We start from the raw sequence: 19,240 nt of genomic DNA on the forward strand, positions 1-19,240 counted from the left end.
TCATCATCATCAGCATCATCATTTTAATCAGCGTCAAAATCTGTTGGTTTACACCAGTCAGTAAATGTTTGTCGAGCACGTTTTAAAACATAGTTACAAAGTGCTTTTCAGGTCTGCTGCGGGTGGCAAGACATGGCATGACAAATAAAAACACAATAAAATTAACATTATATTAACATCATTAAAATAACATAGGACATGGTAAGATGCAAGACAAATGCAAATGAAGGAAAAAAAACAAAGTTAAGGCTTTATAAAAAAGGTGGCGGATTTTCCGGAGCTGCTTAAAACAATGCACAGATTGGCTGACCAAGGTTTCTGCTCCAAAGGAAACGGGGAATTCCCTGACTTCCCACGACCAAATTCAATAATTCCACGTCCAGCCAAAGTCATTATGAAACTTTTTACTTAAAAAGAAATAATTGATCGTAGTAACTTCTACCACATAAACCTTGATATATGAATAGGACATAAAAATCAAGGGATCGAAAAATCATTTTCAGCTTTGTGTGAAATCCACCTAAACCAGGCAAGTTACATGAAGCTTTATTTTCGGAAATGCTGAGAACAAAATCAATTTCAGTGTTATTCTATGATCATGGTGGAAAAAAAAACCAAACAAAACAAAAAACTTTTAAATTCCAAGACTTTCAGGCGGGCATAAACATTGACAGTTTAGACATTTTTTCCTTTTTATTTGCATTTCATGGCTGGCTGGGTAAAATAATATTTTGGAAGCTCAGGAAACGTGATATTGTTTCAACAGCTTTTTCTTTAGTTGGGTTTTTCAGCCCTTATTGCACACTTTGTCTGTTTTTCCTGTGGATTACGGCACTATTGATTTACTGGAACAAAAAAAGAACGGTTCAAATCTTAAATGTTTGGGTGATGACACGGGACAGATCCTGAGGCTGAACCGGCTGAGAAGCGCCGGTTCAGCCCCGTCCACATCCAAGCCCACGTGCCGTCAGCTCCACCGCAGGGATCCACAGTCAAAGTGCCACGTGGACCCACCTGAACGCCGCCAGCAGCGGAGCGTAGATGGAGTCCCCATCGTAGACGTAGAGATGGTCCCAGCTGCACTCTGTCGCAAAGTGGTTGAACCTCAGTCGCAGAACGGCGTTGGGCCTAAAACACGCAGAGAGGAGCCATTAAAAGCGGGGATGGCTGGATGGACGGACACTCGCTCTTCTTTCAGCCCAGTCGCTCACTCAGCTCCTCTGGTACCACAGTCCTGGTCGCTCCGAGGGTGAGGACCAAGACAGCATTCCGTTTTTATGCTCCTATATTTGTAATGCTTTTCTTTTTTTCGAACATGATATGTCACGTTTCTTAATTATCATATTGCAATTGTCAATTTTATGTAAAGCACGTTGAATAGCATTTGCTTGCCTGAAAGGTGCAATAAATAAGGTTCGATTTGATCTAATCAAAATTCACATTCTACAAAGCGCTTCTACAAAACTCTTTATCAAGACAGGGTTGTATCATTAGAGTAATCATTTTAGAGTTTTAGAAGTTTTTTTTAAAACACTATCTTGCACCTGCATTCCAGCTTTGAGCTAGAATGTCTGTAAACACTTGGCCAAATTTAAATGTTTAACCACAGAAAACTGGACTGAAGATCTATATCCAACATGAGACTATACAAACAGGCAGCCGGGCTGTGCTCAGAGGCTTACTTCACCCATGCACTCGGGTGTTCTCAGGGACACCACCTCCTTCCATTCATTCATTCATTCTTTCATTCAGACTCGGGCTCCCAGACTTTTCAACAGCAGTTGGCTGGAGGCAGGTACCTTGTACGAGAGTTGAAACCATGATATGTCAAGTTACCAGAACAGTTGTTTAGCCCCGCCCCCGCCAATGCAGGTGAATGGAGGACGTCAAAAACAAACGAGTCATTTCACCAAGTTCCCGTCATGTTAGTATCTCTCCCAATATTCATTTGTCAGAAAAAAAATGTTTGTTATTTGAGTCATTTGATAAAGAGGGCGTGGGTCAGGCCTGGGGATGAGTTGATTGGCAGTTCTCATTGCCTCCCTGCCTATTTTGAAGATGAATTTTGGAGATACTTACACAAAATGAAATATTCATTAGCAATGTGGATATTATTACCATAAAGAAAACTTCACTGTAACGCTCCTTAAAGAAAACATTGAACTAGATCGTCAAATTACGACAGCCAAAATCCCAGGTAATATAAACTGAGCTGACACGTTTATACGAGACTGTCAGGTTTTCGTTGACTCAGCTTTAATTAACAAATAACGGCGTGAAAGGCTCCACAAACGGCTTCGACCGAGCCGACAGCGCAGCCTTTCAACAACGAGGAGCTGACACTGGATCCATTGATCAGATTTTTATTGCCGACATTCGCGACCAGAGAAAAGCCAGAGTGTGTCGCCACTTGCGAACGCACAAGACAGAGCATTCAGGAGCCGAAGCGGAGGAGAAAGGCCCGTTCTGCCGTCTGTGGAAGGAACACTTCATTTCAAAAAGCACGGTGCCGCTCATTACTTAATGTCCACCCTCACTTTTCAGGCGGGTCATTTAAAAGTGTCCTGTGAGTGCGAGAGCATCAGCGTATCAAAGTAGTTCACTAGGAGACAAGCCTGTCTGCCTGTCTGTCTGTCTGTCTCCCCCTTTGCCTGCCTTCCTTTCTTTCTGTCTGTCTCTCCATCTCGGTCCATCTCTCCCTTTGTCTCCATCTCTGCAAGCTGTCTGCCAGCACTCACTAAATCCCCCGCCTCTGCCTTTAAACAAACCGCATTCGATATGTTTTTATCATATTTATTTATTACACTGACTCTGGTTTTTCCACTCTTCACCGCTCTGGGAGCACTGTGCTTTTGTAAAGGGATGTTCCATTAGCATGGCGCGGGGACGGCTGCACCGTATCTTGGGAAATTCGGCAAACTCGTCATGCTGTGATACTGAGCGTTTTCATGAGTCCAATCAAAGGAATTATGTCCTCTGGTTACCTGGTTTCAGGTTACCACGGCCAACTGGCCTCCCCTACATACGGACAGGAGGTGTTTTAGTAATGTAGCTGGGCGCACGGCTCACCCCGAACCAGGTGAAATGCTGAAAATTCCCTGCGTTTCACCTGGTGTCAGCTAACATGCGTCTGCTACTCAAATCAGTTCAATGACAACAAAAAAGTCCTCTGCTCCGAGTGCTGTTCGGAGGAAACACAAACATACATCGCATTTAGTGAAAGACTGAGACAACCCCGGCACCAACTTTTAACATCCTCAGGCGCCAGGAAACCCGACCGTGGGGTCCAAAACTCAGAACAGTTATTCAGTATTAGTAGTATCAGTAGTATATATCAGTTAGTATCATTAGTATACAACAGTTATTTCCTGGTGTGGGCTTGGTTCTGCTGAATGCCACGCCCATTCATTTCAGCTCCATGATTCCCAAGATATACTATGTGGCATTGATCAAATCTCACAGGATTTCAATCACAACCATTGAACAAATTTCATGCTTCTGGTAAGCCGCACATACTATACATTACCCAAGTACTCTCTGGGTTTGTTCTGTGTCATGGGGTCAGGGATTGAATTTCCTCTCTTAAAAAGGCATCCGTCACTACAAAAGGTACAGGAATCGAAACCACTCACTGTCCTTCGATGAGCCACGTGCATTTCGTCTTGTATTTGTAGTTTCCTGGTCCGTCGGTCAGGTACCCCGACGTCCCCGTCAACCTGAAACACACAAAGAGTTTTTATCTGGTGATAAAAATAAATACATCACAAAACGGTTTCCAATGACGAACTTGCCTGGGGCTGAGTGCTGTTCATACATTTGTAATATTGGTACAGTTCTCAAAAACTATTTCCTTTAAAATTTACTGTCCCCCCACAAAATATAGAAAATAGGTCCACATACACATTCACCCACTCCACACACCTAAACTCCTCGGGCACCCACCTCTCCACTTCTTAAGGACCTTCAACCCCAATTTACTCTTACGCTTATCTGAATTCACTTCCTCCAAGCAAACCCTGTGAACGCACCGTGTGGCTTCCTGGGTCCGGTTCATGCTCAGTTTGGTGACTGCTGACCAATGCACTTTGGATAAAAGCTTCTGCCGTGATGTAACATAATGCCACTATCAGCCGACCGGAGTACGGATCCCATCCATTCCTTTTGCTGAGCCGCATAGACTTACATTATTCTTTTTGAAACATTTGATTTATATGGAAGCCAAATCCCTCAGTTGTGAACATCCCTAAAAAACAAGCACAGCATCTTGATTTTCTTTAAGATCTGACCTGTTTGATGTGGTTATTGGCGTCAGACGAATATATTGGGGATATTCTGATGCATTATGTATTCAAGCCTGGTATCCAGCACATCCCATTTCTACAAGGGGGCAATCACATTCACAACCACATTCTTCGGCGATGCGCTCGCCTGCCGAGCAACGTAAAAAGACTCTAATGCCAATCACTGAGGGTAGATTCCCAATGACTGAACAAAAATAACGGGGTTTTCTGTCTGGCGATCCCATCCTTTACATACTGTATATCCATATGAGGACATTTTCTTACTTAAGTGACAATAAGTGAACTTATGAACTTTGCTACCTCTCATCTAGATATTGGGGATGTTGGCATCTGTCCTTTTTAGAATATTGAGCGATACATTTCAGTAAAATATACTTCCGGAAGAGAAAACCACACACCCCTTGGTGTTTTGTTCTGTAACACAAGGCCCAAGTCACGGCAGAAGTAAACACCAGCGTCCGCTCTTTCACCTTCTGGTCTAGCGTGTTGAGCAAGTGCTCACGGGTCTGCGAATCATTAAACCGCAAAGCAAAATATTACCCAAAGCCGAAACCACGCCTGGCATCCAGCAACAAGGTAGCAGCACCCTGCCTGGCTGATTGCCTGATAAATCCCTGCGTGATGACACAGCAGGGAGGTAACAGTGAATTAAAAGGAGGATGCTCAGGAGAAGTCTGTATCTATCATTATCTATCTGGGTCTCAAGACATCACGCCGCCTGCGGTCCTCGTATTTGAAGCACTTTGAGACTGGTGCTATAGCAATAATGTTCATGAATGTTATCGTTCCAGAACGCCCCTTCAATCCTTCAGGTTGAGTTTCTCCCAGCTGATACAGATGGCTTAAATGTCCTGAAACAGCAAAGTCGGAAGTTTGGTAACCAGATAGGACCTTCAGGGCCTCAATGTTGTTCTGCCTGATATCAAAGTATTAACCATTATGATGAGATGGAATTTGACATGATATCATTATTACCACAATATTTTATATTCAAAATTCCATGATCAACCCACTGTCTCTACAAATCCAGTAAAATTTCTGAAACATTAATAATGTTGAAAAAAATAAAAAAACAAACGTGTATATACTAAATACTTAGTATCCATACTAGATTTGAGTATACAAGCATAATGTATACTAAGTAATATAAGATATAGAACACCAGAATTATTAAAACGGTGTATCATAATCTCAATTTCATAACGATACCCAAGTGCTGCCTCAGTGTATAGAAACCTATAATTCAGAATGTTGACAATAAGATTTTCCAGAACAACAAGTAATGTTCTGGGAAGGAATGTTTGCTCTTTTTCTGTGTCTCAAGAAACACGCAGTGGTTTATAAGCACTCATCGGTTACTCATTACCTACAAGCTAAGCTTCATGGCAGAGCAGGTGAGGTGGGCCCACGGTGGTTAGCGCCTGGCCGCTCAAGGTCCACGGCAGAGGCGGTGATTAAGTTAAAGACAGCGTTACAGGTCGATAACACCATGACAATAAGACCAGGGCACGCAGCAACAACTTCTGTGCTGGCTCATCACTCTTGCAAGCAGTCCGTTGGCGTTCACTGCAAAACATGATTCAGCCCAAATTGTCACAGGACGATTTGGTCAATTTATAAACTTTGTTGCCACGGTGAGGATTTTTTTTCCTACCGGTTAATGAACTCATGACAACTCCAGTGTTGTCGGTACCACCGGACATTTTGTCCCCGTTAAGCACGGGTGCAAATGAGACATGGAGATTAGGCATGGAGGGAGACCGGTCCTGATCTAGACCCAATCTAAGGAGCCACTCTCCTCTCCCCCTGTGATTAGGTGAAATGTGACCCTGCAGACTTTGCTGCGACTCTGCGGTGCCCACATGAGAAGCAGACACTTTCATTTTTAGTTTTGTAGCGTCCGGCTCAGTTGATAACGTGCTTAGTATTTTACAAATCAAAAAATATATTTTTTTTTAATTTGTTGAGCCTCGGCACTAATACGTGAAAATGAACAAAATGGGTTTTATTTCTATTTTATAAAAAAGCAAAACAACAGTGGGGACGGCGGGCAAGTTATGTTATTGGTGTATACCCGAACGACGTGGAATACAATGGAACACCGGTAACTGCGGCAACCCTACCATCGATCAATCAAAAAAGACACCTGCTCCTAATGAATGAAAGAAAATGGGACAAAACTTGGACCATTCTATGGATCTGCAGCAAAAAAGTCCATATCTCTACGGCGACAAATTCCTTTTATTCCTCCTAAAGACGTAAGATGTCTTTTTTTTCTTTTACAAGCAACTTGCACCAACTCCAGGTATTTAGTCCAGGTAAGGACGGTAAGCGCTAGTCAGGGATTTCACAGAGCTTTTCCCTTGGGGACCACCAACCCATCCTGGCCACGAGACGGGCTTTTTAAAATGAACCTTTCAAGCAAATGTTTTTTTTCCCCAGTCCAGTTCTTGAGCATTCATCCAGCACAACAGCGAGAAACACTGGCTGCACACAAAGTTGATGAGTTATAAAGTTTAGAATCAGCAATCAAGTGCATACAGATTACTGATTTGGCACAAAAAGATAAAAACAATTCCTGCGCATTTAGGGCTCAATCAATTAAAGGGACTGTCGTCTTTTGTGGATGGCAGAAGTGGGCTGTGTATTGGACAGGATCTCTTGATAAAATTTTGAGTCACTGCTATATACTGACATTTTATACATATTAAGAATTGCGACCGACTTTTCATTAAACCATCTGATGTGCATTACAACAATTGTGACTATGGTGGAATTTAATTGAAGAGAAAATGGTTAAAGAGCTCCCAAAAAAACTATTGACATTACCATTTTAAATTACATTTTAGAAGAAACTTTTTAATAGAATTGAATGATCGTAGTAGCAATTATTTTAACCCAGCACTAATATACACAGATGATTTGCCAAATAAACTGGATTTTTCTCCTGTTAATTCGAGGCTCTGTGTAAGAAGGGAGTGTTGTTTGCTGCACAACCTGAGACAGAGGTGAAATTTGCAAGTGGAATATCGAACCAAAACAAACCAGAGGACACACTAACACAGTGCTAGCTCAGGGATTTCTCCTGAAAAACCCTCCTCCCTCCATCTTCCAGGGGCACCTTAACGACCAACACCAACACTAACGGCCTCATTACAGGAGTCGCTTGGCTAATGCAGCCGGGCCTTCGGGGAGCCGTGGCCTCGCACAGCGAGCACAAACAGGTCTCTCTCCGGGGACCCGAAGCTCCGCCATCACTCTGTGAAAGATCCAGCGGCCATCTTCCTGCTGCTATATTATTACGGACCGCAGTACATTTCAATCTCCTCTGAGCGCTTTCAGCATCCATGTGTCTCCAAGGCTGGATATTACAGCAAGAAAGATAAAAAACAATGCCATGTCAGGAATCGAATTTGACTCTGTATAAAAATATATATTAAATGAAGTAGTCATAAAATAAATACATAACCGTTAGTTCCTGTAAAATAAAGGGGTGTACCCGACCCGTTTTGACTGTTCAATATGAAGATTTGGCAGAATCACTCCCGGAATTAGTTCCCATGAACACAGCAGCGCTTCCCGCTTTGGAGCGTTATTAACCGCCAAGTGGAGTCCGCGTCTTCAAACGTAATACCAGAGAACGAGTCCAAGATTCCCCCTTATCATAATTCCTCACTGAAATGTTATCCCTGTGCATTTTTGTAAGCTTCAATCTCTTTTACCCAGTTATTGTAATGCACACTGACTGACAAAAAGGTAACCAAAAAAGAACAAAACACAACTGCTCGACTTCAAGAATCTCAGTCGACTGACAGATGATTTGAATTGTCGCCTTTCAGGGGGCAGCCCTCGTCAGATATCTAAAATGTCTCAAGAAATACATAAATCCAAACTACAACAATAATAACAACCCAGTATTCTAAACACTTACCTTCATGAACATTTCTTTGGAGCTTGTTTTTGATTTTAGATTTCATTTATGTAATCTTAAGGATTTTTACTGTTGTATGATTATGTAATTGAAATTTCAAAGTTTAAGTAATCTCTATGGATTATGAGTACACTGACTGAACATCAGCCACAACATTAAACCAGTGACGGGTGAAGTAACAATGCTCATCTCGTTCCAATGGCACCTGTCAAGGGGTGGGATATATTATTATTATAATATATATATACTGTTATATATTATGATTATACACTGTTATATATTATGATTATTATACACGGTTTTACATATACACATATATATACACACACACATATATATACACACACACATATATATATATATATATATATATATATATATATATATATAGTGTTAAATACTTATGAGGCAGCAGGTGAAGAGTCAGTTGTTGAAGTATAAAAATGGGCGTGGTCAGGCTCTGAGCCACTTTGACAAGGAGCACATTGTGATGCTGGACGACTGGGTCAAAGCATCTCCACAAGCACAGGTCTTGTGGCTGTTCCCACTGTGCAGTGGTTACTACCAAAAGTGTCCAAGGAAGGACGACCGCTGAACCGGCGACAGGGTCACGGAGCCCAAGGCTCATTGACGCACGTGGGGAGCCAGGTCTTTCGTTTTTTGTTTTCCTTTACGTTGGAAAACTTGACTGTTTATAGCCAATTCAAAACCTTCAAAATAAAATAAGGAACTCAGGGTACTATTTTGGGACAGTACTGTTATGGGTGTGCACTGCAGGGGTGTTTCGCATTTTCTGAATTCTTTCGAAGAATTCCAAGGCGGGCCTATGATAGATATTTTTGTGCCCGCAATGTCAACTGCCCCCTGTCCTGTCCCATAACGCACGCACACATGGGCTGCATAGACAAATAAGGTTTCATTTCAGACATCGCTTTATCATCATGTCGCTATGTCAGACCACCATCATGTGTGAGTAAAGCCACGTAGATCTCTAGCGTTTTTTTTTTGTTTTTTTTTTCGTTTTTAAAATCACTGAATATATAATTAAGCAGGATTCGTTTGTTTATTTATTTCAGCCTACATTGGCAAATGTATGCAATGCAAAGCAATGTTGATTAGGAAAAAGAGTTTCATTTTCAGACATTCAAACAACTTGTTTAATTATTTCAATTATAACAGGTGATTGCTTTGAATTTTACGAAAGTGTTGAATAAACGTTGGTGAAGGCTACAGGCTGAGCCCACAACATCGTAAAGAAAGAATTTTCAAACATCCTTCTCCACGCCACCCAATTGTGGTGATGAAAGGACACAGCGCAGACACAGTGCCGCAGTGATTAAGTGTGGAAAAGGAAATCCATATCTGATGGGAAAATAAATAGGCCTATCTGGGAAAATAACCTTAAATTAAGATACATTTGGAGGTGAATTAAGCCATTTAACATGTATATTAAATGATATACCTTGTGTGTTTTTTTAAGCCACAGGTCCACATCAGAACATCCCACGTCAACTAGCGAAATACTGTGTCGTTACCATCCCTTCCAACTACCTAAACATTGTTGCAGAGCAAGTACACCCCTTCATAGCAACGGTATTCCGTGATAGCAGTGGCCTCGTTCAGCAGGATAATGCGCCCTGCCACACTGCACACATTGTTCAGGAATGGGTTGAAGAACGCGACAAAGAGTTCAAAGTGTTGACTCGGCCTCCAAATGCCCCATATCTCAAACCCATGGAGCATCTGTGGGATGTGCTGTAACAACAAGCCTGATCCATGGGGGCCCCACCTCCAACTTCCAGGATTTAAAGGATCTGCTGCTAACGTCTAACGTCCAGGACACCTTCAGAGTCTGGTGGAGTCACTGCCTCCACCTCACAGATGTTTTGGGGACACGAGGGGGAGCTACACAATTTTAGTGTTATTAGTGGATTTAATGTTGTGGCTGATCGGTGCAGCTGAACAGCCCTGAGGCGTTAGTAGATAGTAGTTTGTAGTAGGTTTCCCAAACACCTGGGTTAGCTAGCTAAATTAGTTTTGTTTAATTCAACATTTTAGCTTTTAGAGCCAGACAGAGAATCGATACTGGAACAGCGCAGGGATTTTCCTAGGGCTGCCCCGTGAAAGCCGACGAGTCGAATCATCAGTCAGAATACGGTCAGTCGACTGAGATTCTTCAAGTCGAGCGGTCGTTTTTGTTTTTGTCAGTCTAATGGGTTATCAGTTGCGTAACATGCCACGGTTACTACCAGGGTTAGGGGTTTGATTCCCTGTGTAAATGAGTCAGCCGTCACCTTCAGTCCTGAAAAAGCTGTTTGCCAGTTCACAACTGCCTTTGCTGCAGCTACAAGTGACAAAGATGTGAAAATGTCATAATAATTGTCACTATTCTCTACTTTCCTGGGCCCGGTGGATTTGAGTAGAAATTCATGTATTAATTGTTTGACTTACCGGCGCATAAGCAAGCTGCTCTCAATCCATCTGGCCCTCAACTGTGACCAACTAGTTTGTTATGTTTGGAAACCACTGCTTTGCAGGGACTACAGATTTTTGGGACTATGATCTTCCTGGGAGGAGCTAAAGAGTATCATCTCCTTCGGAGTGCCTGCGGACTACCATCTCTCAGGGAGGGCCTTTGGACTCCCTGGGGTCCATGTTAACTTTGCAGGGTTTACCTTTAGTCTCTGGGCAAGGGCTGCAATTTCTCAGAATGGCCAACAGATTCATTTTATGAAGCAGTCCTGATTGGACTGCCGACCACTTCATGTGAGCCAGATTTTTTGAGGTTGGATGTCAACGCGTGTATGTGCCTATGACCAGCGGTGCCAATTCAAAAACTCGAAAGCTTGTTTCAAAAGCTTGTTTAGGCTCATGAAGCTGGAATCCGTCAACAGGATACCTAAGATTTACAACATGCGGCAAAGTACAAGTTGTTTGTCTGCCGGGAACATTGAATTTGAAGATGGGGGGGCCGCATCTAGTCCATGTATCTAATGTTTGACACCACTGGCCAACAGTATCTCAGGCATCACACACGGGACGTTCTTTAGAGGAGAGCCACTAAGACCAGCACTGAGAAGATTTGCCTCAGTGTGGCTGCTAGCGGAAGGGAGTGTCCTGGACACACCCTTAAACGGTCAAACTCGGACTTGAGTGGGCCGACCTGGATAAGGGAGTCTGCGAACAATATTCACTCATCTCATCTCTAGTGAAGTTTTTTCCCAACCCACATTAATATTGAGGAAGTTAGGAGTGCATCAGTGCCTCATTAACCCATTGAGATGTGCCAAAGTTCTGAATTACATTACTTTTCACATGACAGTGACTTATCCACTGCCATAGTGGGTGGTACCAGCTGAAACTGTCTGTTGTCTGGGGGTTATATACCAGATCAAGCACAAAGGCTTTTACACTAGGGATACAAATTTAAAGGAATTTCCTTCATCTATAGTTGTAAACCTTAAACCATCGTACATTAATTGATGACATAAAAGCGAATGACGTCACCAGGGGGTGGCACAATGGCGCGTGGGGACCCACGCAATGTCACACACCTGCAAGATTTTGTGACTGGACGCAAGGAACGTTTCTCCTCATTTAATTTCGTTAAAAAATGGAGAAGTTTGAGGCAAGACTCACTGAGCTGGTCCGCGCAGACAGGAATATTTATGACCCGTCTTTTGCAGTCTTTAAATATGTTTACTTTAATACAACTATTAAACATTACTTAAATTCCTATATTTAATAACAGACACTAAATAATTTAGTTTGATTTAGTTTGAGCAAAGATGTCCATTACCTGGCACTGGGGTTTAAACATTAATTGCATTACAGAATAATGGCAGTGATGGCTGCCACTGGGAGGGTGACCTGTCAAGGAGAATGAGGCAGTGAGACCAGGTTCTGACGATTCTGAGAAAAAACACGGGATGTGGTTGGATCACAGAGCGACACCAGGATTGTACAAATTAAGTAGTTATGGCTCTGAGTCAAATTGAGTGGCTTTGCAGAGCCGATGGTAAATTTGCCACACCATGCCATGGTGCCATGCCATGTTTTGGCATCAATGTTAGGAATCGCAGACAAAGGGCGAGGGCGAGAGGGAGATGGATGGGGGCTTTATGGAGCCAACACGGGCAGGGTTGAAGGTCCGACAACACTGGAAAGACCAAACAAAAAAACAAGACAGAAGTTTGATCTTTTTCTGGTGTCCAAAGTTCATACTGACAACAGCTTTATGGTTAATCAAGAGGCACCAATAAAACAATATAAAGGACTACTTGGTCTGACTTTTAGTAGTATTTTTTATAGTGAAATATGAATAGATTCTTCTGTTTTAGATTGGTTTTATGACAGTACTTTTTTGGAATATTATAATACTACTACTAATAATAATAATATTAATAAATATAGCTGCAGACAGCAATACAAGGGGTCCAGTTAAGTCGTGTTAGGTACGAATCACAGTATTTCGGGGTTCTGTGAAATGCAACACGAGTTCCAATTTTCTGAGTTTACACTGTACGCTGCATCTGCTCCTCCGGTCTGTCAGCGCTGCGGGCTGGAGCCCTAAAAATAATAATATATTACATTGTATTATTTTAGCATATCATACTTTTGATGCTATATTACCACCAATATTATATAATACTGAAAATATTGGATGTTGAAGGCTCAGTAGCAGCCAGCACACACGACACGGCTGACTCCTCACCCCTCACAATAGTAATGCCAACAACATAACAGATGACCCTAGTGGTGTTGATGACAAGATACAGCCATCATTAGGATGTGTTTCTAGAAGGAAGGCAACAGGCACTGAAACAGCAGTCTTACTACTCTGGTACTCTCCTGGTTCACCACGATTCCATCTTGGCAGTGAACCAGCGCCCCCGATAGCAGCTCCAAGCAGTCTTGTATGGCGGCATTGTCTGTATGCTAAACATGGCCAAGATCACAGATGCAACCACAACAACAACAGCGCAACTAACAGCCCTTTGATGCCAACACTAAACAAGAGCATTACCTTTTTGTGGAAATTCTCGGTTTAGAAAGCAACAGCTTTGGTGTATATTTCATTTCAATCATGCTCCTGGAGTGGACTAGACCTCAACATTAGATGGGGCTGCCTTTAACCATTAAGATAATATGCTGTTTGAATAAAGTACATTTGCAATGCACATTCAATTTTATCCCCTGGCCACCAGACTGCACACCCTGACGATCAGTGTTCAAGATTGAAGATTCAAGAGGCTATTTGTCACATACATACGGTCGTACATATATGCTGTGAAATGTCACGACACCCGGTGATTACACACAATAAGCTCTAGAAGCTTTAAAAATACCAAAAATACTAAAATGTGCTCACCAACCACTTCCATCATTTTATTATACAATCAGATATTTAGCGAAGCATAGAATTATGAAGCGATGGCCCCTCTCCTTCCAAAGTTAAACATCAGTCAAATCTATCATTTCTAACAGCTATTTAGCCGGGAGCTTGTCATAATTTCCACCCCTTGCAAGGAATATTATACTGTATGTTAAGCCTCTTTATAATTGATTCCTTGATACCCCCATTTCCATGACAAGAGGGACAGACACCATTTCATCCTGAGAGCATTCCACGCTGTCATTCTTAATCACGGGCAGTTAAGGAGTGCAACAGCCTCCGTTTTCTCTTGTTCAGATAACGCCAGTAATTGACCGTGCTAATGTGGTTGAAAAGAGGCTCTCAAGAGGTCCAGCTTCCCCCGGTCTACGGCTCTGATGCAGTGCAGGCCTGGTGCTTTGCTTTGACGCTGGATTCTGCTACTGAGTCTGTACGTAATGCCCTGGACACAATACGAGACTTTCAAAGTCGGCAGATCTCTGTACTGTTCACACTACACAACTTTGTCTCTTGATGGGGAATCTTGGAGTCTTGTGGTTTTCACACTACATGACTGATCGGCGACAGGGTTTCAGACATCACAAGATCTTTCACCAGGAGGAATCCCTGATGAGTCTGTCGGGTCTAAACTCAGTTTTGTTTTTGAAAACACGCACGAGTAGTGCGTAGTAGTAGTTTGGCTTAAACATATTAAAACATTTCAGGATGCCTGTTTGGGTTCAGGAGATGTCAGATGAGAAATGATCATTATATTTTTTCTCATTTTCAAAATGCATTCATGGTCTAAATTTAATTTCCGTATTTACTGAATAATACTAAAAACAATCAAATTAATTACTCATGAAAATAATCACTAGCTGGCTGCAGTCGAATTTTGCATGTCCTTGCTTTCTGTCTGTCTGTCTGTCTGTCAGCCAGAGTGTGGAAGTAAATTCAAGACAAATCCTCTCTCTGTGTCTGTCTCTTGGTGCATTTACATACCCACCAAAGATCAGATTTTATTGTGAATAAGGCAGACGGACAGTTTGATCCTTAACCCTTCATTCTCCACACTGACCAAAAAGTGAGAGGTTCCCACCATATGCAGTTGACCCGGAAATAGTTGACTCACCCGCTGAACGACCGCGTGTTTACACGTACTTCTGTAGTGAAAATGAAACAAAAGAGCTGAATTTATAAAAATTCTTGGATGGGTGGAGGTCTCTCCTAAAATACGTGACGCAAGGAACGTACACATCACTCCCTCTGCTCCCAACTTGACTTAGCTGACGTGCAACTTGGTTGGTTGAAGGAAAAATAAAATACGAACACACGTTCACACCTTGTTGAAAGTGTAATCTTATTCCAGTTTTTCAGCTTATTCATGTAAACGTACGGTCTGGCCCTCGCCCTTTTGGCCACACAGAGGTGCAAGCTCATCACAATCTGAGAGCAACATTAGCTTTCCAACAAACACCAATTCCGACCGAGCGACAGTAGAGATATTAAAACCGTAACTCATGGATCAACGACAGTACAGTGACAAACGAGCCCACTGCTCTCACTGCCTGTTTACATCATCGGACACATATTTTACAGAACTCTACTCAGCTTTGGCTAAATTGCTTTCTTTTTTAGAGGCCTTGCACAGTAATATTTTCTCCATACTCATTGAAATGTTAGAAAATGTCCCTGAAAAGTTGAGTCACCTTCAAAGAGAAATTTCAGTTTGAAATTCAGAACTTGAAAGAAACATTTTTTCCAGGCCTGTTGCTTGGTAGCTGGAGGAGATTAAATATCAAAACTGGACTGAACTGTGAGCAAAAAGGCTTGCAGTTGAGCAACACGGTGATATTAGGACAAGTAAACATCGGTGTGATTTTCAGCAGGTATACCTCAAAACGCTCAAGTCTCACAGTGTTCTTGCACACATCATCAACATGAATGACACGAAAGCTTTAGTAAACTAGGCCAATATGCACTAAGTATACACCCTATAGCTGCAGCTTTGCTCACAACGGTTTGTTTAAGACGGGGAAAATCTTCTGTAATAGTAAGTGATCAAAATTACACCAGTGCCGTCTTTAAACTAAAGTATGTCTTTTGGCCATTTCTCAACCTGTTCCTGGTCTGAACGCCCTGTAGAGCAAGTATACAGCACAGGGAAAAGCCAGCGACTAACAGTCTACGGTCCACATGTCTGAATTAACAGATGTTACAAAACCTTTGACCAATGCAGCGTTCATTCCAACCACCTGCCGAGTTTGTGCACCAGCACAGAAACCTGGCTCAGCAGCTCAGAGTAAACGGCAAAGCAGGTTCGGAATTGGGTTTCATTGTGTAGACCTCTGCACTTTCCACATGGAACCTGGCCTAATGATGTTTAGCGTCTCCCCCTCAAAACACCTGGACAGAAACTGCGCTGGTCTCTCCACCTCTCCTGGGGATCTTCATCCCACAGTTGCAGCTAATGACATGTATTTCGTGGGAGTCGCTTGCCACATGTATTGAATGGATAATACCGCTTTTTCACTGCCTCTACCGATTCTGAGCTCTAAACTTTAAATAATTTCCAACAACGGAGTTAAGATCCCATCCATAACACTCAATATAGCTAGTTTCATTGGAGCATAACGATTGATATATATATATATATATATATATATATATATATATATATATAATTAATTGTTGACATACTACTGTGTGTCCAAACATAAAGAATATAAAGTTGCTTTTCTTTATTATGTAACACATTTCACTTGGCTTGAGGCATTTTTAGTACGGGGAATATTCTCTAAGGTCAATTTCACCCTGATAAAGGACCAATTTACAATAACAGTATGAGTATTGATGAATCCCCGTATTTGAGTTCTGAGGACTTTCAGTCTTGATATTTTGTCATGTAACCGTCCACACATCCACCCCCCCGCTGTGCTCCAGCACCACCGCCAGCACCACCCCTCTGCCCCTGCCCTGTCAGCACCACACTGCAAACTCAGCCGCCTCGTAAAGTCAAACCACTGCATTTCCACACCGTCCCTGAATAACCCTGTTTGTTGTTGGGAGGCAATAACTAAACTTCCTCCAATCAATTTATAAACTTAAGTGAAGGAAATGACTCCACGGTGTGAGGAGGTCGAGTGAGTCAGCCGTTAGACAATATACAACCCGGTTTATAACGCTCACTACAGCCATGGAATCGCTTTCAGCTTTAGGTGGTTTGCAAAGCGTGTCCAGCCGATGTGAGTTTGAAACGCCAGCGAAGGTTGCAAAGAGTCCGTACCTGAAAGCTCTCGATGAAAGAGTGTTACACTGACATCTTTAACCTTAAAACCATTTATAAAAAGCACACCCCAGGTCTAGATGAGTGGTCAACACATTGCCATTCACCAACACAACATAGTGGAACCCATAAACCTAACCAAACCAAACCTAAACCAAAGGTGTCTGCAGGTATCAGGGTTTAATGTAATAACGCCTTTTTGGGAGACGTTCTCACAGAAGTTAATACTGATCTTTGCACAAAATCACCTCTCTCATCGAAAATTAAGTGTGGTGTAAGCAGTACATATTGGAACAGAGCGGTAAGTATTGGGTAGAAACAGGCTATGAACTACATGATTCTATGAATAGCTTCATTCAGGTCAGATGGCAAGGTGTGTGATTGGGGACTGGGGTCAATCTACCCAGTACTTTGTTTCCACAGGACTTCAGACAGGTAAGCACAAGGCTTTTCTTGGATTTCTCTCCACAGGTAAGTATAAGGCAAGTACAAAGTGAGTGGGTTCATCTAGTACAAGTATGTGTTAAGTTAAGTATGAAGGTATGTTCCACCTGTCTATGTCTGACCATCTCATCGGCCTGTGTTCTGACAGACATCAGACATGTTGACAGATGCAGAGGAGCTCGAAAAAAAAAAGAAAAAAAAAGATCAAATCAGACCGTTTGTTTACGTTGAAATGAAGTCCTCATAATTTTTGATTTAGGACTAATTTAAGACTCTGGCAGTCCTGACCCCCTCTTTAAGAGGAATTTCACCTTCTCTCATCAAGACAGAGGTACAGGTTCCCCGGTGTTTAAATTCTTTCCAAGCATTTGCTATGGCTGGATACTGTGCACGGATAGATACTTAACCATTTTATTTTTATTGCTCTATTAGGTCCATCATGTCTGTCTTGTTCGCCCTACTGTCCATATAGCTTGTGTTAATGTACAGTTACGCTGCAAACTAAATTACCCCTGGAGGGAAAAACGACCTGAACTAAGCTGCACTGATGACTGAGGCCTAATATATGGAAAACTGAATTTAAGACATTTTTAGGACCTGCGGACACCCTGCGGCCAGCATCGCAACCATCCCCATGACTACAGTGCATGTCCGCCTCTGGGTGGAGGAGACAGAAGGATGTCTGCTGGCATCTGACAGTTGAATTTAATACTTTTTAAGGCAGTGTCACGGTCACCCCCGCCACTTCAACCCCGAATCTGGGTGGAGGAGATCTGGGTGGTTCCCATCCCATCACCACCCCGGCCTTGGCCCGTTATGACCTGCCTCAGGTAGCGCACACCCAGACAGCCAGCCCTGGGCCGACCATCCGCCCATACAACGACTAAGGACCGCCGTCCAACCCCAGGACAGCGGGGCTGGATCTTGGAGCGACCCCAGGGAGGTCTTCCCTTAAACCCGGGTGATGGTGCGCCGTACCTGAACCTGCCTCCGCAGTGCTGGCACTGGTCCCCGACCCACCCGGGTAGGCAGGCACAGCCGCCCGCAGTGGCGTCGCACTGGCCGTTCACGCACGGCTTCTCGCACTCCTTGGCGTGGGAGAGGCCGGGCATTCCGCTCAGCAGCCCGGCCAGGCAGAGCAGCAGCAGCGGGCTCAGCGTCGCCGGGACACCGCGGCTGCGGCTGCGGCTGCGGCTCCGGCTCCGGCTCCGGCTCCGGCCGAAGCTCGGGCAGGCCCGCCGCGTCGCCCCGTCCATCCTCTGGTCAAAGGCGGCCGCCGTGGAGGCCGAGGGGGGGCGAGGTCCGTCGGAGAGGCCGCTGGATAAGGTGTGCGACGGCGTCAGGGAGCTCGGCGGTGGCGGGTCTGTTCTCAGACGCTGCGCTCACATCCTCCCGGCGGCCATGACGCTCCGTCCGCCGCACCGAGCCGCAGTGACGACAGGAAGTGACGTCGGAGACACCGGATGTGCGCACCGACAGCGACGTCGAGGGAGCAGCAGCGAAAGTGAAATAAAGTAGGAATTCAACAAACATTAAGACAAGAATAAGAATAAAGAGGTGGAAATTGACGCTTGAAATACACCCTTCAAAATAATAAAATAAGTACATTCGATGAGAGGTTTTAAAACGGGGGCCACGTCCGGGCCCCGAGTGAATTGAACGGGGCCGCGACGTCTCTGACACAACGTTGAACTGAGCCCAATGTCAACGAACATCACACAGTGAATCCATCTGAATATCAACCACCGTGAACAACATGCACGACAGCATTATTTGCTTTTCTCAGTTGTGCTGTTTGTGATCTGTGTAAATACAAATGAACATAAAAAAACCTCCAAATAAAAAGAGGGAACAGTTTGTTTTTGGCTTGATGCTCCACGCGGGAGGAGACAACCCGGCCCGTG

At 43.4% G+C, this 19,240-nt stretch overlaps 1 protein-coding gene across 1 annotated transcript in view; it reads right to left on the bottom strand.

Annotated features, from left to right (window-relative positions):
* Positions 1–18,662, bottom strand: part of atrn (attractin) — a 154,134-nt gene extending 135,472 nt beyond the window's left edge. The window contains exons 1-3 of the mRNA XM_080012760.1: positions 18,315–18,662; positions 3,633–3,716; positions 1,015–1,128 (exon numbers count right to left, since the gene is read on the bottom strand). Coding sequence (XP_079868886.1) covers positions 1,015–1,128; positions 3,633–3,716; positions 18,315–18,592 — 476 coding nt within the window. The 5' untranslated portion in view covers positions 18,593–18,662. The remainder of the gene's footprint in view (positions 1–1,014; positions 1,129–3,632; positions 3,717–18,314) is intronic.
* Between the last annotated feature and the right edge of the window lie 578 nt (positions 18,663–19,240).

Source organism: Zeus faber (assembly GCF_960531495.2).
Source record: "Zeus faber genome assembly, chromosome: 13".
Lineage (NCBI taxonomy): Eukaryota > Metazoa > Chordata > Actinopteri > Zeiformes > Zeidae > Zeus > Zeus faber.